Here is a 21,764-nt window from a genome sequence, read left to right on the forward strand (position 1 = left end):
TACTAGGTTCCTGAAACATTCACCTCGTGTCCCTGTAACCAGGCACTAAAAACATCAATGTGTCTGCAGTGGTCAGTCCATGCCAGGCATAAACCATGTCATGTAATCATTAGCAAAATTGCATGAGGTAGGGCTTGTTTGTACCCACTTTTACAGATATGGAAACTGCGGCTAGAAAAGTTAACTTGCAAAGAAAGCATGAGGACTGAAATTCAAAATCAGTCTAACTCCAGAGCTCACACTTTGAACTGCTATGCCATTCTGCCTCCCAAATATTTGTGGAAAACATACTGTTTGATATTTTTTTACATATATATTAACTTGAACAAATCATTTTCACTGACAAGTTACCTTTCCTGGTCTCGGCCTCTTTTTTTTTTTTTTTTTTAAGCCATTTGGGCCAGCATCAGAAAGCAAGAAATTCTATGCCAGAATGACTCAAAATAGGATTTATGGATGGGCTAGATGCTTGCACACAATACAAAAATAAAAGTTACAGAAGGGGAAACAATGGAAAGCAACAGTCCCCCTACTCAGTCACCTAATTCCCCTTTCCCAGAGATAACTATTGAGATGTATTATTATCATGAGAGGAAGCCTTGGAACTGCATTTTGTATAATATGAACCCATCCAACTGATGGATCAATTTTACGGGTCCTGATCTGCATTTGTTTTTTAATACCATTTAAAAAAATTTTGAAAGGATTGTGTTTCACACAACTTGTGTTTCAGTTTGACGCATAGCACAAATGTACATCTGAGTCACAGAGTGTAAAATGTGATATTACACTTCTCACCATGGAGTAATACTAAAAACTGTTTGACAGCCACCAACTGGGCAGACCCAGAAGTTGAAAATTATGAAGGTCACTTCCATGGAGAACCTCCTGCCCTTACTTCCCATGAGTTACTTTGGAATTCAGCAGCCAGACCCAGTAAAACACAATTTGGGTCCCTTCCCTCCTCTGTTCAAAGTTTTCTAGGGACCCCCATCTCCCTAAGAGCAAAAGCCATGAGACAATATATATCTCTATTTGTTTGTTAATATCCTGAAACAATTCCAAAATCAAATGAAAAATATGGGCTCCATGATGTAAAGAAATATGACTTGTAAGGGAGGTCGGGCCTCTGGAAAGGGACTTCAACAAAGACAAACAGCCTCCTTCAGCTGAAAACAAAAGTGGATATGCACAGAGTCTAGGTATGGGGTGATTTATCTTAAAATATCATTTACATGACATTCATCAAACTCCCTATTGAGAATCCTGGGGATACCTGAGGAAGATAGAATGCTCTCCAGAAGAGCTGGCCCGCGGATGGAGAGACTCTCAGAAAAGCATGGGCTGCATCCACAAGAAGATGCTGAGGACAAAGAAACATGCAGGAGTCCAACCACAAGGCGCCAAACTACAGGCCCACAGCAAATGAAGCTGCTTCTCACATGGGCAGTTTCTCTAGCTTTGGTCCAAGGAGAGCAGCGACAGGAATGCAATGTTCACTGTGGGGCAGCCAGTCACAATCATAAAATACTGAGGCCAACTCTCTGTCTCAGAAACATGAGCGGCACTCAGCAAGGGAGGAAATGATGGTGCCACACCCCCTCCCTCCTCTTCTGTCTCCATCTCTCTTCACTCTCCTGTAGGGCTATGTATCCCTAACTGTGGCAGCTCTGTCTTCACTGATGCACGTGGGTACCTCAACCGGAAGAGCTCATGGTGTCCCATGAGGGCAGGGGTAGCCCGACTGCAGTGGCAGCTTCTGGAAATCAGGATGTAACATCGTGGCATATTTGGACTTGGATACTGCCTATTTATTTGACGTGTAAGCTCATGTGAACAAGGCTCTCGTCTGTCCTGCTCTCCTTCAGATACTCAGTGCCAAGCATTGACACTTAAGTAGGGACCCAGTGAACGTATCTCAAATGGATGAAAAAAATGTTAGACCACGTAGTGGAAGCTCTGGCGGACAATAGGTTCTCCAAGCCTAACCAATCATCAGACAGATTCTACAAGGTGGGTTTTTATCCCTCTGCCTCTGGGAAGCAGCCCTGTGTGTGTTCTGTAGGGTGAATTGCCAGTTTGACATGAGTTCGGTATAACTGTGCCTTTGTGCACCTAGGTGAAAAGAGATGACACGTGGGAGCAAGTACGCGAGCAAAAGCACTGCGGCTTGCAAGGGCACCCCAATACCGGCAGTGACCAGGTCATGGCCTAAGAGGTCAGGTGCCTGGAGGGCATGGCTGGAGGCCAGGCAGGACAGGTTTGGTTAGTTGTGAAGGTGAGCAATATTAAGAAGTTTGTCCTTCATTCTGTAGCAACAGGGAGAGGAGACAAAGAAATGACATGATCAGGTAATTCTGAAAACAACGTGAACAAAGGATTAGAGAACTAGGAAGGCCATTTATGAAGCTATGACACATGTTCAGGTTAGAGATAACTGGGGCCAAGACATGTGGCGGTGGAGATGGAGAGGAAGCCCTGGGGGACAATTCAAGGAAGCGACCAGTTGGAAATGTGGTTTTGGATGTTAGATATCAGGGTTAGATATTCAGACTCAGGAGTCATCTGGGTCCTGTTGAAGTCATAGAAGAAATTAAAAACGCCTACTTTGAAGAAAAACACACACACACACACACACACCTAATTTGAGTAGTGGGTCATTTAGAAAATCTGACGAAAGCAGGCATTTTTAGTTGCAGAGGCTTCTCAGATACTCACAAAAAGCTGAGCAAAAGGTCCAGGGATATCACTGAAGAGCCTCTGGTTGAGAGAAAGACTATCAGAGAAAGGATCCGAAGGAATGACCTTACCCAAAAGGTAAGCAGAAGAAGACAGTGATCCCCAACCTTTCTCAGCTGTTACAGAGACATTGACTACTGCCCATCACAGGGTTTTTTTGGAGAAGCAGAAGAGAGGATAAAAGAACATAAGTAAAGAAGGAGTGCTTTGTTCCTGAGGTCAGAGGCGCCCCAGACAAGACCAGGGAGACTAACCACATGGCTGATGATGAAGAAAGAGATGGAGCTAACATCTGATTTTTAAGGTGTTTGGAAAAGACAAATTGCCCAAGTAGGAACAACCAGAAAGCCTCTTCAAAGAGTTCAGCTGGGCCCAGAAACCCAGTCAGGTGCAGGCGGAATGCACAGCTCTCAGGAAGCCTAAGAAAAATCTGCTTCCTAGGCAGATGCAGGCCTCTTTCTTTAGAAAACTCAGCAAGACTAGTTTCTCGAGTGAACTAATAGCTAATCATTTCTGTACTTATTACATAATGAACTGCAGGCGTATAGCTGTATGCAACTGCCTGAAACTGGGCTCAGTATTATGTGTATATACCCAGTAGTCTATCTGTTAGTCTATCTGTCTATCTAAACACATTTACATATAATTATGCATTATATAAAGGCATGTGTTTATCATCTTGGCATATATATATATGCATATTCAGTGTAAGTCTGGAAGAGTGTCATAGTTTAATATTAAATATCCAAATATTCCTTCAGCGGTGTATACAGCTGTGACTGAGAACTTGGGTCTGTTACCCAATGTTCATGAACATTCTCAAACTTCTTTCTGGTCTCAATATCAGAAGAGTTGATCTCATGAACAATTGTTTGTTGTTTTTTGTTTTTTTTTTTTTTGTCTTGCATGTGACAGAAATTGAACTTTAGGCAAGGCCTCCTTTTTGAACACGACTACTCGAAATCCAGGAGAAAAGTTTTTGGTCCCACTTGTTCTATGGGATGCATTTAAAAAAACAAAAGACCAGCAACCTTTCATTTCTGTTTCTATTTTATGTACTTTAATTTCACATTTCATTTCATATGCTTGGTGAATTACGGACCTTTGTAAGCTATCTTGAATTTACTTTTTAGGAGAAGGTGGCATATACATACGAGGCCTTAAGGTCCACAACATCATGGCTGAGAAGGAACTTACTAATGTGGCTGGAGTTAAGGCATGTGGCCCTGATAATAGGTATGTTATTAGGACAGGCCCGCAGCCTTTACAGGGAGTCAGCCAGATCTCAGCCCAGGTCGTGGTTCTCTCTGGTGGGTACTAGTTGTATGATGGGAAGCATATTATGCTCTAAACCTTAATATTTTTCATCTTTAAAACAGTGACCTCTTGGTATCTGGGGGAGACGGTGTAAACGAGGAAAGCAATTAGCACAAGGTACTCAGTCAACATTTGCTATTGCCATCACTATCTTTTTACCATTCATGATGAGATCTGCCGTCAGAAAGTTCTCCCACTCCTCCCCAGCTCTGTGCCCTTCACTCCCATACCCAACAGAGGCCGAGCAGCTGTGTCTCCCCTGATATGGATCGTATCTGGAGTGTACCTCGGGGTGCAGAACAAGTCTCTCCAGCCCAGTTGCTAATTACGAACAAGATGATACTCAAAAGCACAGGCTAAGGCGGACCTACAACTTTGTTTTCGTTCCTTACCCCACCCTCGACTCGGCGCTCTGGTGTATACAAGAGAGGCTGGCAAGGGGATAAGGGTTCTTCGGGAGCCTGGACTGAAATTCGGGAAGGCGAAGGAGGTGGCGATTGCCCTAAGAGCCACCGAGCGAGGCCAGTTTCCTCCGGCTCCCACCCGACCTCCTGGCGCGGGCTGGGTGGGATCCAGGGCACCTGGAGCCTCCCCGCCCCCTCCAGCTCCGCTTCCGACCTCAGCCCCGGGCCGAAGTAGGCACCAGGAGCAAAAGGCGAGAGTGGAGGGAGGCGCAGGCCTCCGGGGCCTACGGAGTAGTGAGGGCAGGTTTCGGGGAAGAGCTGAAGAGCGCCACACATTTCCTCGGGCGATAGCCATCAGCGCTCGTCAGGTGGTGGTGCGGCGGGCTGTGCGCGCGCGCAGGGAGGAGGGCGAGGGGGCGCGCTCACACAAAGTTTGTGCTGCGGTGCGCCGCGCTCGGGCTCGCCCAGCTCCGAGAGCGGCGGGTGGGCGGCCCGGACGAGCAGAGCCGGGGCGGAGGAGCTCGGCAGGCGGTGACGGCGGCGATGCCCCGCGCCCCGCCGAGCCAGTCCCGCCGCGCTGGGTGAGGTGGCTCGGGGAGCACGGCTGCGGCCATGGGCACCCTGGGCAAAGCGAGAGAAGCTCCACGGTGAGTAGGCGCGCCTGTTTCCTTTCTTGGGGCGGGGGCACGGCGCGCACGACCCCGGGACCTCGCCGGGATGGGGAGTGCGGCGGCTGGCACGGCGCCACCTCCTCTGGGAAGCTGCGGGCCCGAGGTGCGGAGGGCGGCGGCCCCCCGGGGTCTCGGGTTAGTCTGGGGCGACGGGCTCGAGGGACGGACGCGCCCGGGTCGCCCGGCGCATCTCGCCCGACGGGCTGGGTGCGGACGCGCGCCCTGAGTTGATCCGGCGAGACCCGGAATCGCGCTAAGCGACTGGATCCCGGGTCCCTCGGCGCTGGGCCCAGGGGACTCCCACTGGTGGACTTTCCGCGCCCCGCGCACCTGCCGCGGCCCCGGCAGCGCCACCTGGCGGTCCGTCCGGCCCCGCGGAGGTCTGGAAGGCCAACTGCGTTAGACGCGAGCGCGCAGGAGTCGGCGAGCCACGCAACCGCTTGCGTGGAAACCTGCACTCCCCTCACCCACCGTGATCCTAGGGACATGTTTCAGGAGGGGCTTGGGGTGACAGAAAATGACGGAAAAGTGACCGTGAGTCAAAAATCTGTTGGCAGGGTAAAGAGGCCCGGAGAGGGCGGGCAACTTTGAGTTTGTTCCCCAAAGGGCCAGAACCGGACAACTGCCTGAGCTCAGCATAGGGCCGGGCAAGCTGGGCTCTTCCCACCTCCATCCACGCAGATTATGTTGCGCCTGACGTGCCCCGTCCAGCAGGAAGCATTGCCCTGCTGGACCTCTTGGAACTAAAAGCTCTTGGCCCCTTATGCCCTCACCCGCTCTGCCCGTGAAGGTCCAGCGCTGTTCTCTGCATGGAATTGAGAGGAGGGGGCTCCGGTAAATTAAATTAAGCCTGTGTTATGGGAGGAGGGAGAGGACAGGACTGGAAGAAATCCTCCCTAGAAGCTGATAAAAGCCATCTTTCACTGCAAAGAAAACTGTGGGAGTTTCCCTTCGTTCTCTTTGTCCATTTCACCCCTCACTCTTCTGGCCTGAATTTCACAAGGAGTTCAGCCCGAAATTGTGACCTCCACGGAGGTACCTGAGGCTGGAGAGGATTGCACCTGAATCAGTTCAGATTTTTGAAAATCTCCTTCAGCAAACTAGATAGGGTCTTAACCAGTTGTAGCCTCAGGGCATGCTTACAAGTTGTTTCTCTCCGGCTTTTTTTTTTTTTTAAGCTGGTGAGGAAACATTTGCCTACTGTCCTTTAAAAATACATAAGCGTTTGCAGACTTAGGGGCTATTGGTTCTATAGATTGGAAAAACACCCTTAGACCTGCCTAAAAGAAAGTGGTTTATAAATTCCTATATCTAGCCATTTCACCAGAAAAGACAGAACAATCTGAAGGTCTGTCACAAAGTAGCCAGTCAAGAGACAGCACAACAAAATTGCCCAGTTTCCTAATTTATGGTGCACATACTTCTCATCTTCCCGACCTCTCTGAATGCTGTCTGGGTTTTAGCAGTTTCTATTCTCCCTGGTTTCTTCTGCCCAAGCCCTCTGAGTCTCAGCAGCCTCTCTGCCAACCTTATCTCTCACCTTCCTTTTACCTTCCTCCTCCCTAAATACTCCCTTCAAGTCCATTTGTTTTGGGTAAATGTTACCAGCCCCTCCTAGTTCTGATAAAAGCATCTACCTTTGAGAATCACCTCCTGGACCAAAGTGGTTTCCCCTTCAGGTGACACTGGGAACCATTACTCGGATTAGAGTCAGGGCAGTCTTTTGAGTCCTGAATGGTTGATGCTATCAACTGAGGGAGAAAATGGAATTTTCCCTGGATTGGCCAGTTGAGAGACAGAGGTGGACACCCACCTCCCAGTCCTAGCGGGAAGAGCTGCATATGGAGACCGCCTCATTGCCATGTCCTCATCTCTCCAAGCTTAAGAGAATGTGGAAGGCATATGAGAAAAAAAAAAGAAAAAAAGACTTCTAACCAGAAGGACTTTGTTTTCATCTTTCCCAACTCTGCCTTGGGAGGAGGTCTTAATGGTAAACAGCAGCTAAGGCTGAAAGCTGACTGATCCCAACAGTGGATAACCAGTGCCAGGTTTAGGATCATCACTGCTTCTGCGGTGGGAAGAGAGCATGACATGGGCAGGGGAGGCCTGGCTTCTAGCTGGCTCGGCACTGGTGCCCTATCCCATTGTCTTTCCAAGCCTGGACTTCCACAGGCATGGTTGAAGGGCTTGGAGAATGACTTCAGAGGGGCTATCCAGCTTTTTGCTAATTCTGAAATAGTGAAAGATGCACAGTTCCAGGCACAGTAAATATTTTTTAAACAGAATCAGAGAGGTGCCAAGTACAAGTCCCAGATCTAGTACATATGAGTTATACAACCTTGTCTATGTCACTTAGCCTCTTTTAGACTCAGTTTCAAAATCGTGAAATGGAGATAACATCTTGGTTGTAAGCTTTAAAGACTATGTAAATCTCCATCACAGAGCCTGCTGTTATCAGAGATACTAGTTCCGGTGGCCATTATTGTTTCCTTTCATTTTCAGATACTGGTCTGATCTTGGAGCCATCACAGGGCCTGGGTGAAAATCAGTAATGGCCAGAAACTTGATCAAGTCCTATAATACCAATTTGATCTTTCAGAAATCACTGGCTTGGGCTAGCAGATCCTAAGAGCCAGTTTCTGATTGGACTTGACTGAGCCCATCCTAGGTCAGGACAGGTGGCAGCAGCCAATGCCAGACCAGCTTCTGGAGCTACTTTGAAAAGGAACTCGAAGGGCCTGGTGTTCCCTCCACAAGTCTGGCTGTGCAGTAAGTGGTCCCATTGTCTTTTAACAGGGTGGTTTCGCCAAATCCACGTGTGCGTCAATATTTTATTTTGATCCAAGTACTTCTTCAGCCCCTTCTGGGTGATATTACATCTTGTCGGTTACAGCTTTCCCCAACATTCCACCTGGAACCAGTTCTCCCTCCTCTGAGAACATCACACTTCTTGCCCTTGACATTCACAGGCCAGTTATTTAAGATTTGTAGAGTTATCTTTTCTTGGTCTGCTTCTCATTCTCCAGCTAGATTTTTGTATTGAGGAACTTGCAGATGACCTTCATACTACAACAACAACTAACATATAATGAGTGTGTTTTATAGTTTGCAGAATACCTTCACAGACTGTCTCATGGGTCCTCTCTGGTCTTTCATACATGTGTTACTCATAGAATAAGTACTTATTGATCAGTTGATGCCATCATATGTTTATCAAATATGTAGTAATTAAAGTTATGGATCTGAGGTATATTTCTCTGGGAGTAAACATGATAGCCAGAGGCACAGTAGGAAGGGGAGGATATGCTCAAAGGAGTTACCAGCAATAATACCTATCACTAGTAAACCTCCAGAGATGATAGATATGTTTCTGTGTGTGTTATGTTTATTTTTTTAATGGAAGAAAAAATGCTCAGTTAACCTATTGATATCATTTTGCAACAAATTGACTTTTACTCTTGAGGTCATGACCAAAGATAAAGCTAAATGAAAGTGGATGAAACTGACCTATTGGGCTACTAAGCCATTTCCAGGTTCAGACTTCTCCTTTTGCATTCACGTCTGAAATAAAGCTCTCATAATCAGTAAGGACTTGATAGAATGATGCTTAATGATAAAAATGACTCAATGACTATCAATAATGAAAAACAGAATCTTAGAACCCACCAAGATTTAGCTTATTATCTAAACACCACCTCCATAACCCTCACCCCCCGCACACAGGTCCCCACATCCTTAAAGATGTTTTTGAGGCCACCTGACTTTCGACAGTAACTCTGGTATTGCTCAAGATGGATGAATTTAGCTGAAGATGGGACCAAACTGAAACAATTCTTAAGACCCAAGTCAGTGGTCTCTGGGCTAAAATAAAAAATTTATTGCTTGGAGCTAAAACCTGCCAGGATGGTCTTGCGTCTGCCTCTCCCCTTCAAGAACTGGAGAAAGCAGGCCAAACCAACCCCAGCCTCAGGCTGAAGAGCCCTGCTTGCAACCCTGAAATCTCACCTTGCTATTTGCTTGAGAGATATCCCTTTAACAGCCAACCAGTCCGCTTGGTGCCTTTACCAAGTGGGAGGGGTATGTCTTATCAGCCCGACTCCCGGGATTAATTGTTTTATCTCCTTTTCTCCTCGGTTTGCCTACAGAGTGCAGAGCTGTCAAGGCGGTCTGTCCCCTGGCTGCTCTCCTGTCATCCCCTGCCTCTTCTCTTTCCCTAGGAAACCGTCTCATGGCTGCAGAGCAGCCCCTAAAGCGAGACTAGAGGCGAAGCCCGCCAGCAGCCCCCTCCCCGCCCATCCCAGCCTGGCCCAGATCACCCAGCTCCGAATGATGGTGCCTCTGGGACATTTTGCCAAAGGAGCCAGCCTGGACGATCTCATCGACAGCTGTGTTCAGTCTTTCGGTGAGTTGGCGAACTGCCCACATGCATAAATGGGGCTCTTCTACTTGTTCTTCCTTAAAAAGTGCTTTATAGAATAGCAACCTACATTGCATTTGGGGTTTAAAAATAGCTTTCGAGCCTTTGAAATGTTAGAGACTGTGCAGTGCCTATGGCACATGACTGTGTGGGTGTAATAGGTCGTGATGAGAGGTGCGATTTAAAGCGAGAAAAGTTACTGAGGAGAGTTTGTGTTTCCAATTTTCTCAGGATGGAGGTTTTTCTCGTGATGAAAAATATCATAAAATGCAATGGTGCATCTGGCACTTTTCTGTTCTTAGGTTCTTGGGGCACACAAAGACTAGCAAATGCTGTTACCAGACAGCAGTTTGGATCATTGGATGGCAAAGTCTGAATAATTCCCCTCACAATCTCGAAGGGTGGTTGAGGTGGAATAGGAAAGGGCTGAGTAAGGCCAAACTGTCTGTGCCTGGGAGATACTGGCAAATGAGCGGTGTGATTGAAGATTGGGGATCTATGAAAGGAGCAGCCAGACGTGTTGGCAGGGAGTTATCTAGATGCCGCACTCTGTCATCACCCGACACACCATGAGGGGTGAGCAGCTTAGCGCAGCTGACAAGGGTTATCGGCAAAGATGCCCTATTTAAAAAAATAAAAATTGTAGGCACTCTCTTTTGATTGTTATATGTGAAATAGTGATGGAAAAGGACTAAACATTTGTTCCCCTCCCTGAAAAAGGAATGATGGAAAATTCATAGAGTTCTATTATCACTGGTACCCACTCTGCTCCTTTGGGACCTCTCTGTCTCCCACTGGGAAGCTGATGAGCTTGTGTGGCTCAGCTCAGAAGCCCCAGACCACCCCACCCTGGCACCTTGCGGGGAGCATAAGGAAGACTGGGTCAGATTCCAGGTGCTTGATAAGATCCCAGGTAGCGTGACTATGGGATTGTTAAAACTCAGAATGAGGGATTTATTCATTGGCTGGATCTGTGTTCCCTTGTGGCTCAGCTGGTAAAGAATCCACCTGCAATGCGGGACAGCTGGGTTCAATCCCTGGATTAGGAAGATCCCCTAGAGGAGGGAAAGGCTACCCACTCCAGTATTCTGGCCTGGAGAATTCCATGGACTGTATAGTCCATGGGGTCACAGAGTCAGACACGACTCAGTGACTTTCACTGGATCTACGTAGTGCTCAGTCAGACCTTATTTGTAGACTTAGGAAAGCTGGACATTTTAGGGATCCTCCTTTAATTGGATTTAACAAAGCATTGAACAGTTTCCATGATTCCAACATTGATTTAAAGCAGCGGTTCTCAAATGTTCCTGTGAAATCATGTGGCGGTTTTTGTGATAACACAGATTGCTGGGCCCCACCCCCAGACTGGCTGTTCTCAAAGGTCCAAGGCGGGGCCCGGGAACTTACTGTTCTATCAGTTTCCCAGGTGATGCTGCTGCAGTTGATCCAAGAACCTCACTTTGAGAATCACTACTTTTTTGTTTTAGACTTTTCAACTTGGAAAAGAAGGAGCATTTTTTTTTTTTTTTTTTTTTTTTTTACTAATTCAGCATTAAATTTTAATTGAATTGTTGTTTATTTACACTTTAGTATTTCAGCTAAGGATGAATTCAGGAGCAAAATAAATGGTTTTCTACTTAACCTCTTTGGAAAATAACCGTACAAGGAGATAAACTAGAAGCCAGGGGGATGGAGGGAAGCTTGGTGGTGATGAGCCATTGTTCATCGGGCACTTGACTTTCACCTGGTTCTCAGCTCATAAGCTGCAAAGCTTCTCACACAGTCACGGTCGTCTTACTTACCGTCTTTGGCAGGGTACTGTGACTGTTTCATGAATAAGCATTTTTACCCTCTTTCCATTTCACTGTTGAGGAAATAGGACCCGACAGTCCTGCCGTCTTTCTTCCTCCTGTGCCAGTCATCCAGTTGCCCTCTGGGTTCAGGGCTGTTTTTCTAACCTTCAAATCGTCCAGCCATCAACCTGAAAAATACAGGAGGGATTCTGAAATCCTGCAGAATAAGCAAGCCTAACCCACTCCCCTCAATGAATGAATGGTAAGAGGGCTAAAGATACTTTGTTTCCTGGATTATATTGAACCGAAAAGTACCTTAAAATCCCAAAGGTATAAAAATCCCATTGAGTCTCATGGTCTTTTAACCATTATCATGAAACATAGATAGTCCCTAATTAAGCCCCCTACTTGCACCTGACTGGCTGTTGCATGAGGAGAATTACAGTGACCGAACCCCTCTTCCATTATTCAAGCTTAGAATTCCTGAGAAATGCACTGTTTGAGGGGGAAATATGCAAAAGACGGCGGTGATAAGCTAAAGCATGCAGGAAGAATAAATTCCTTAAACCATGAAGACTTGGAGTAAGTTCACTCTGGGGTTGAGAACGCATATTGGGGAGAGCAGCCACTCTCTGTTCAAATCTCTGAGCAGGACTGTGAGAATGCTACGGGAGGCAGGAGGGTGCCTTCTCAAGGCAAGGCTGTGCAGGTGATGTCCTGAAGGGCTTCCTGCCACAGAATTTACATGAAAGAGGCATGTCTGGAGGGAATGGGAACCAGCACTTTCATCTGTGATTTTGACTCAGGTTATCAGTTGAGTTGTCCAGTGGAGGAGGGGTGTGGAGCTGGAGGGGGGTGGGGCTGGGGATTCAAGCAGGACGGTGACAGGCAGCCAGCCGTGTCACTTCTGCCTTTGTAGGTCTCCTGGGAGGTGATCAGAGAACAGTAAAGAGCAAGGTTAATTTTTTTTTTTTTCTGAGACATCTTACTGGTTATTTTCTCTGATTAGTATAGAAGAGTTTTGCTTTAGAATAAAACAGTCTGGCTTAGTTTTTCTTTGTGAGTTTAGAAGTCTTCTCATTTGAATACCCATGAAAAGGGAAATAGCACTGTTGAAATGTGGGGAAAGTTTTCTTATTTTTTGGTAATCTCTCCCTTTAGACTCAGGTTTAGCCACTCCTCCCACCAACTTGGCAAAGAAGATGGAGGGGAAAAAACCTCTTTTGAACATAAAGACTGATTAGTTAACTTATTAATGTATTTTTTACTACTTTCTCAACCTCACCTTGGTGTAGATGCTTTGAATTGGCTATAGCTTTGCTGTCCAATATGGTAGCCGCTACCCACATGTGACTATTTATGTAGACATTTTAATTAAAATTAAATCAAATGTAAAATTCAGTTCCTAAGCCTCAGCAGCCATATTTCAAATGCTTAAGAGTCACAAGTGGTACCTGCTGCTGGACAGAGTAAATAGAAAACATTCCCTTCTTTGCAGAAAGTCTGTTCAATGGTGCCAGCCTGGGTGGACGGTTGACTCAAAGGGGAAAAGCAATGTGGGATTTACATTCTTCTAGCAGCTCCAGCTACTAGACTCCAAGGCATCCTGGGCATTTGGCAGTCTATACAGATGGCTCCCCCTTTAGTATTATTAACCATCAATTACCTCCCACACTGTTCTCAGAGGAAGGACTTACTACAAGGCTTTTAAGGCTGAATGACCAGCACGTGCAAATTAAGGGTACTCTTGAAGGTACTGGTAAGCCTCCCAGTGTCACACACAAGGTTACAGATCTGTGATTAGAAATTCAGAGCCTTGAGTCATCGTGTGTTGCTTTCACCATGAAAGAGCCCACTCCCACCTTCTGTTTTAAGCAGAGGTCATGCCTTTACATCCTCACCGTATTATTGCTGGTATTGTATTATTGCTCTTCCACTGAGCATAATGAGGCAAATCATCACAACCTGGTACATTTATGGCAAATGTATGTGAATCACACCATCTGTTTCAGAGGTAGGAAAGACCTATGAGATCATCTGAGCTCTTTATAATGTTTTCACTTTGTAAGAGGGCTGCCAGCTTTGAGAGTCAAAGGGAAGGTTTCAGATATCCCAATTCTGCCCCCCTCTGAACGTCAGACAACTGTGACAGCATCAGAAAGAAAACTGCAGGCACGTCCCAGTAAGGGACCCTCAGCAAACAGTCCTCCTGCTCCCAGATGGGGCATGGGAAAAACCTCAGCATCTTTGTCTTACATGTCAATGAGAAAGGAAACACAGTAGTATCTCATTTATCTTGTGTGTGTGTGTGTGTGTGTGTGTGTGAAGGCTATATGTACTGATTTTCTTTTAAACTAAAAACAACTGTGAAATAGGTCTGGTATTACTATCTCCATGGACAAACAAGAAAATAAGTAAAACCTATGAGAATTAAAACAACCTCCTTGGTGGGATGCATGAGACAAGTGCTCGGGCCTGGTGCACTGGGAAGACCCAAAGGAATCAGGTGGAGAGGGAGGGGGGAGGGGGGATCGGGATGGGGAATACATGTAACTCCATGGCTGATTCATGTCAATGTATGACAAAACCCACTGCAATGCTGTGAAGTAATTAGCCTCCAACTAATAAAAAAAAAAAACAAAAAAAAAACAACCTCCTTCATGTCTCCCCTCCCAGAAGCCTCTTGCAACCTCAGCCGGGCCATGCTTGGGGTTCTTCTCCTAGGGCAGGCCTCCCCTCACTCAGGGGAGCCCTTCAGGCCACACAGAACACATCTGTTCTCTGTGCCCACAATCTGCAGGCTTGGTGTCCCCTGGATTAGAAATTAAATTCCATTCACTGTAGGAAATCTTTATTGAGCCCTATCTATATACCAGGCATCTGCCTGAAACTCTCTCTCAAACAAATTCTGAGTTAATTAAAATTAGTGTATGCGTCGTGTCTCCCAAAGAAGAAAACCCCAAGACTAGTAGGTTTATTTTCCATCCCACTAACAGTTATATTTCCTGCAGCTGGTTGTTAAAAGCACTGCATAGACATCGGTTGTTAAAAGCATTGTATGACCTCAGCTAATTAAAGATAAAACACTACATCGATTTTTAAAGTTAGAACCAAAAAAGCACACACACACTTGGGACTCTGGTTCCCTCCATGGCAGAGGCAAGATTCAGGGTTCCTCAGCACTCTGCCGCTTTAGTCTGCACCAAAGCCAGGCGTCCAGAGGCAACAGAGGCACAAGGCCAGAAGCCAAGGGCCATGACATTGAAGGGCACTCAGGCCCAAGAACCAGCAACTCCAAGGAACAAAACCAAGGGTAGGGTCGGGAAGGCTGGCCGTCACGAGCACAAGCCCTCTGTGAAGATCACAGCGGTACCAGTAACCTCCTCGGTGGAAGTCCCATCTCTGGGAGTCGCAGCTACAAGATTTCACTGTAGAGGGTGGTACTTGAGGCACCCATGTCCTGAAGCTTCTGGGCATTAGAGCAGCTCCCAGGTATGACTGTTCTTAGTCCCCTGGAGTGAACTCATATGGTGTGATGGGGATGCTGTGTGCTCCAAGGGGCCTCTTTGCTGCGTTTTGCCAGGCTGGCATGTCTGCCCTCTCCGGGGTGTGAGACACAGTGGCTGCCAGGCCTGAGAAGGGAGGAGATGGGACTACACTCACATCTGTGCTCTGTTGGGCGATGGTGTTTACAGCAGACCTCCATCTGCAACAGAGAACAGAGGCGCTCCTCACAGTGTACATGCATAAGGTTGACAGTGTTCGGGAAGGCTGAGCATTTTAGTTCAGTAACTCTAGCCGGAGAAGTGAGGTTACTGAGAGAAAAAGAGAGACAGGTAGACAGGAGACTGACGGTGGTTGGACACTTATTTACTGCCTGTTCAGTAGGGCGCTGAACCTTTACCTGAACTGGTCTCATCCATGTTCACAACAACCCTGTGAGGTGGATATTATTTTTGCTTTTTTAATTAATGGGCATTTGAAGCTCAGGAAAGTTTTTAACCTGTGAAGAGTGGCCTCCCTCATGAGTGGGAGAGCTGCTGAGGTCTGGACTCTGGTCTCAGGTTCCTGTTCTCTCCACTCTACCAGAGGTTCTCCAACTTTAACAGAAACAGTCATTGTTGTGGGGTGTGTTCAGCATTCAGATTCCTGGGGGTCAACTCCAGGATTTTTCGTTAAGCCTACAGTCACTGTGGCTTTGATGGAAGTGACCCACACACTGATTTTGAGAAATACCATCCTACAGCACACATACCTGCTTCTTGGGCATATCCGAGCATTTTCTCAGACTTTCTAAGGAAACATGGAAAGCTTGAAGAATACAAATCCTCTGAAAAACGATAGAGCAAATAGCTTTTCAGCTCTGTGAACCGGATTGAAGCCAGCCTCCTGGGCATGTCTGAAGCAGTCAGTCCAGATCTAGCAAGAGAAAGGCCCCAGCCCCTGAGCAGGTTTGTAACACTGTGCCCACTTCCGTCAGATTTACCTGCATTTCTATCCCTTCTCAGCTGTAGGAACTCTTGAAAACTCCTGCCTGTCAGTCTTTTGGCCATGGAATAAACAGAAAGTGGGTGTCTGTCATTACTATAGTTTGGCTCCTGGCCCGCAAAGGCATTCCCAACCTGCATTTCCACCTTTAAGCCACACTCAGCCTAGTTCCTGCGGTGCTGGAGGGCCTGGCTTCTTAGAGTGTGCCTGCTCCCTGCAGGTCAAGATTCGCAAGTAGTGGCTTAGCTGGGGAAACTGGAGCAGTGCCGCCTCTGAGCACTGCTCCAAAAGTGCTGCTTTTCCAGCAGACTTCTTAAAGCCCTGTGTTGACATGAAGGTTATTAAGTTCATGATGGAAACACGTTGGGAAGTAGTGTGAAAGCAAAAGCAGTGTGTTCAGGGGACTTCTCTGATGGTCCAGTGGTTTAGACTGAGCTTCCAATGCAGGGGGCTCGGGTTTGGATCCAGGGTCAGGGAACTAAGATTCTACATGCCACACAATATGGCCAAAAAAAAAAAAGCAATTTGTTCTGTTCAGTTGTTGGCTGAGCCAGCAGTGATGGGCGGTGAGACCACCGGGGAAGGCCATCTGAAGTGCAGGCCTCACCCCTGGCCCAGCTCCTGAGGGTAGGGCCCGCCTGTTTCCTCCTGGAGCGGTGACGGCTGCTGGGCTTGGTGCCTTGGTCTGCAGATAGTTTGAGCTGCCAGCGGGTCGTGTTGTCCTAAAGTGTTATGAGGAAGACAGCGGGGAAAGAGTGAGAGTGGAAGCTGGTGAGCTTCACACGGCCTCTGCAGATAGGCAGGGCACCACGCTCGATTGGATGCTGTCACAATCTTGAAAGCCTTACTCTGTGAGAGCAGGTTGTTACATCTTCAGGAGTTTGGAGGGCAGTTGCTCAACATAACCATCAATAAAAATTAAATTATGTAAACTTACAATTATATTAAAAATAAGCCCTCAAAACTCATCATTTCCTAATATGTCATCCCATTTCGCTGTCATCTGTTATCTTGAGATGATGTTCGTTGTGTCTGCATGGTACGAATGTGGTGTGCTCTGCTCAGCCACCCAGTACTGTCTGAGTCTGCGACCCGCAGACTGTAGCCCGCCAGGCTCCTCAGTTCGTGGAGTCCACCAAGCAGGAATGCTGGAGTGGGTAGCCGTTCCCTTCTCCAGGGGATCTTCCCAACCCAGGGATCAAACCCAGGTCTCTTGCATTGCAGGCAGATTCTTGACTGTCTGAGCCATCGGGGAAGCCCATGGGTGCTTTGTAGCAGTATGATGTTCATGTATAGCACATACATGTCATCCATGTATTCATACATATAGTGGGTAGACACACCTGCGTCTCTTCCCAGCTCCATGGTCATGAAGTCATGTCAGGAGCTTGATGTTGCCTGCTTTGGGAGTATTTACACTGAGGAAATGGGCCATCGCTACTAATCAGGGCTTCTTCTCAACCCACCCCCGAAGAAGACATTGTTAAACATTTACTAGCACTTTCCCCCAGCTACAGAGGAGGCTTACATGGCAAAGGGCCAAGGTAGGAAGCTGAAAACTGGAAATCTTACTTTGTGTTACCTGGTTAAGAGAAATATTATTTGCCTTTGTTTTACTTCTTTCTTTCATCTAAATATCTTATAAAACAATTCTCCATGTGTTCTTCAAAGAAAAGGAACAATATACCTTAGAGATAAAGAGTTATATATCAGTGAAGTTGAGAAATTTTCTTAAAGAAGTGACAGTTCTGTGGTCACGAGAGAGGAAGGGGCCTGGGGGTTGGAGGAAAGAGATGCAAGGGGTCAGTTGTATGGTAACAGGTGGTAAATAGACTTTTGGGGGTGGTCACTGTGTAGTGTATACGAACACTGGATCATAGTGCTGTATACTTGAAACCTATATAACATTAAAAAGATGTCACAGTGAAACTTTAATACTGAGACATTCGCATTCTGGAGTCAAAGTTATCACTCTTTGTTTTTGTTCTCTTAATTTACCTCCTCTAAAAATTCTCCATGGTTAAATTTTCCCTTATTTCTGGTCAACTAAACCTCAATTTTGTGACTCTGTTCTTCATGTGTTTATATATTATATGATGTCACTCTTTGTTTCTGATTCCATCTGTTTAATCACTTGCCTTCGTATCTCTCCATGTGGTAACAGGTGCTATTGATACATAAAAGCAAGCTTTTGTTGAATATGTTTTCATAAGTTTATTGCTTACTATATTTCTAATTTTGCGAACTGTTTATATCCTTTGCCTATTTATCATTTGTTTAATGTTTTTCTTATTAGAGGTTTTCAAAAGCTTTTTATTATTTATTTTTTTTTAAGCCTGCTAACTGTTTGATTGGTATTTGTTACTGACATTTTTTTCCTCACTCCTTTCCATTTTTATGTTGGTTTTGCGATATTAATGAAGTGAAATTTTACATTTTTATGTAATTAAATTGTCGATGTTTTCTTTTATCTGTTATCTTTTCCTGTATTAACTCTAAACTTGAAAAAAAAATCCCTGTTCTAAAGATTTGGTGACTATTCCGTTGTCATTTTTGTTATTTGTGCATTTATTTGGCTGCTCTGACCCTAGTTGCAGCATGCGGGATCTTCTTTCTGTTGCGGCGCGCGTGCTCTCTAGATGTAGCACAAGGGCGCAGTAGTTGTGACTTATGGGCTTAGTTGCTCCGCATCATGTGGGATCTTAGTCCCCCTGCTGGTGTTGAAACCCAGTCCCCTGCATTGCAAGCAGATTCCTAACCACTGGACCACCAGGGAAGCTCCCCCATTGTCATTTTAATCTAAGTTTTATTAAATCCATTGTATGATGAGGGCTTTCTGGTGGGTCAGAGGGTAAAGTGTCTGCCTGCAATGTGGGAGACCCAGGTTCGATCCCTGGGTCAGGAAGATCCCCTGGAGAAGGAAATGGCAACCCATTCCAGTACTCTTGCCTGGAGTATCCCATGAACGGAGGAGTGTGGTAGGCTACAGTCCATGGGGTGGCAAAGAGTTGGACACAACTGAGCAACTTCACTTCACTTTTTATGATGTAATTTGATATTCCACTGTTGTGGATGTTTGGTATAAGTTTGTCGGTGGTGTTCAGTGAAAAAAAAGAGACACTTTCAGTTTTGTTTTTGAGGTTGTCATTGGCTTAAATCCAGAGCACTTAGACTTGCCATTTTGTAACTCAGAGCCTCAGTTTCCCCTATTGTCATATTCCTGAAATGATTTCTGAGACTGAAAATGCCATAATCAGGTTTCAATTATGATGTTGAATGTGAACTTGAAAGTCCTTTGGGAACTTGTATACTTTTGATTATTAGAAGAGTCAGTATCCTTGGGGTGAGGAATTAGAAGGCCAGCCAAATTTAAATCCATTTTTCCCTAAATTATTAATTAGACCAAATCTATGTTGTACTTGCATAGGCTTTTTTATTGTGGTAAAGTATACATAACATAAAATTTGCCACTTTATAAGTTCTTGTATTTACAAAGATCTAACTCAACTCACATACTTACATTTTTCTAGTTTTTTTGAGAAATAGGCATACATCACTGTGTAAGGTTAAGGGGTACAGCATAATGGTTTGATTGATATATACTGTGAATTGATTACCACAGTAAGTTTAGCTAACATCCATTTTCTTGTGTTTACAAAGATCTAATTGTAACTAAGTTCTTATGCCTTACTTTTAAAATTTTAATAGCTTTTTAAATTATTTTCACTATAGAAAGCTTACAAAATACAGACTTGCAAAAAGAAGAAAATTGCATGCATCCATTCTACCACCATAAGCAAGATAAACACTATTGACACAGTTGGGTGTGTCTTCCTAGATTATATTCTATGCATATTTATGTTCTGCAGTCATATTAACTTTTTCTGGTAGGTTGACTATAATTAACTCTTTGCTTTTCATAATTCACATTGTAAACAATTATGATCTTAAAATAAATATTTATAAAGAGGTGTGCTAGCATACAGAGTTGCTACTCCATCCTAAAATTGATTTTAAAACATAATTCTGGCATAATCTCTTCATGTATGAGACATAAAAGTGAAGGTTGCTTGGCAACTAAAATGATTCTAATGAGGAACTGAAGACATTACAAGGAAAGAAGAGTAGTTACTCATTTCTTTTCAATGCTAAATGCTAATTAAGTTATGATAACTATGACTGATTATAGTTAAAAATGAAGGAAACAAATGCTCCCATTAACTTAAAAGTCTTGAGATGAGCTTTTTTTCCCCTAATGAATAGGAAAAGTCAGACTGGTTTTGCTGAAGGGAAGCTTTCCTTTCAGAAACTGGGAAAAATCTTAGGGCCTTGTTAACTTTCTGACTCTTAAGAAGTAACAACTGGGAAAGATACCTAGTAGGAAGTCAAAGATGCTACAGTTTGGTACATCTGTGAATTTTCTGCTGAGTAGAAGAGATGGCTGGCAGTGGTGTGGGGTAGTCCATGTTGTCTGCTTTGGTTTTTCCAGAGAGTGGTCCAGGGCCCTAGGGAAACTGCTGAGGTGCTTACCAAAGTCTTCAGGCAGAAGATGCTGCCAGGATGGAGCTTCCATTGTAGAGATGACAGTGGTTAATAGACATGAGCAAAGAGAGTAGGGACCAGAGGCACTGTTCTTCAGGGGGAAGAGGAAGCAGAGATGGGCAGTTCTAGAGCGGAGGTGAGAGAGGGATAACCGGAGCAGTAAGGCAGCCACGGGTGAAATCATTTGGGAATTTCTTGGGTGAAGGAGCAAAGGTCACTATGTCTGGCTTCCCTGTATTGATGTCTCTTAAACTCTGTCCTCCAGGACTTGTTTTTGTAATCTTGTGAACATCCCCATTTTAAGGGGGGACCATTTAAGAAGCCAGGAAAGGTCCCAGCATTATGATTTATGAGTCTATCTTGTTAGAATGTAGTTACAGCCTGCAGAGCATCCTTAAATCTGATGAGCAGTTAATTATTTTGGTTAATTCTGAATTCACTTATTTAGTGCCAGATGCACAGGGATGTTTACATGCTTCCTTCCCCTCTTTCTCCCTAGCTCACTAGCATCCTGGGCTCCAGATTTACTCCATCCAAATCTGCTTTGGTGGGTTCCTCATTGACCCCCACTCCCAGGTGTTTTCAGGCCACAGTGAGTCACTCTGGCTTCTGATCCTTGCTTCCCAGAAGGGAGCTGTAGTTCCCACACTCCTGGCTGCTGGACTTTGTCCTCTGTTATTGCCAAGAATGAGCCAAAGCGCTTGGTAACTGGAGTTCGCCTGACTGGTACTCCTTTAAATAAACCTGGAAGGACCCACTCCCTGCAATTACTGTGCCCATGACTCGGCCAGCCTCTCTGTCCCCATGGCTCAGAGTCCTGTTACCTGGCCAGCAAGCACCAAGTCTGCCTGAGATAGACTTAGCTTCAGTTAACTGAGAAAGTGTACCCTGAAACTTGTAAGAAAGACAGAGGAAGATTCTCTGGATTAAAAGAGATTTAAGGATATGTCAACCAGTCATAATCTGTGAACCATTTTTCTAAATATATACACACATATATTCATAATTATTTTATAATTATATGTACTTGGAAATTTATATGCTAGTGACTGCATATTTGATGATATTAAGTAATTACTATTGATTTTAGGCAGATTAATGATGCATTGTTTTTTTATTTCCCTTAGAAGTTCTTTTTTAAAATACATACTGAAATAGTTACTAATGATGTACCATGTTTGGGGTTTGCTTTTGTAAAACATGAGAGGGAGAAGTGAATGGGGGTATAGATGGATTGGCCATGTACTGATCATTGTTGAAGCTGGGTAGGTCCATAGAGGTCCCTTATGTTGTTTTTGCCTACTGTGGTATATGCCTATAATTTTCCATACTGAAATCTTAAAGAGAAAAGTATTCTCAGAGCTAAGAAAAACAGATGATTAAGTTCCAGAAA

At 45.1% G+C, this 21,764-nt stretch overlaps 1 protein-coding gene across 3 annotated transcripts in view; it reads left to right on the plus strand.

The window, feature by feature from the left end:
- The first annotated feature begins 4,952 nt into the window (after nt 1-4,952).
- The window catches only part of RASGRP1 (RAS guanyl releasing protein 1), a 76,248-nt gene continuing 59,436 nt past the window's right edge, over nt 4,953-21,764 (plus strand). For all 3 annotated transcript variants that reach the window (XR_009695149.1, XR_009695150.1, XM_061157615.1), the window contains exons 1-2: nt 4,953-5,107; nt 9,349-9,533. Coding sequence is in view for 1 of the 3 variants with exons in the window: in XM_061157615.1 (XP_061013598.1) it covers nt 5,073-5,107; nt 9,349-9,533 (220 nt within the window). In the remaining 2 variants the exon portion in view is untranslated. The remainder of the gene's footprint in view (nt 5,108-9,348; nt 9,534-21,764) is intronic.

Source organism: Dama dama, chromosome 12 (assembly GCF_033118175.1).
Source record: "Dama dama isolate Ldn47 chromosome 12, ASM3311817v1, whole genome shotgun sequence".
Lineage (NCBI taxonomy): Eukaryota > Metazoa > Chordata > Mammalia > Artiodactyla > Cervidae > Dama > Dama dama.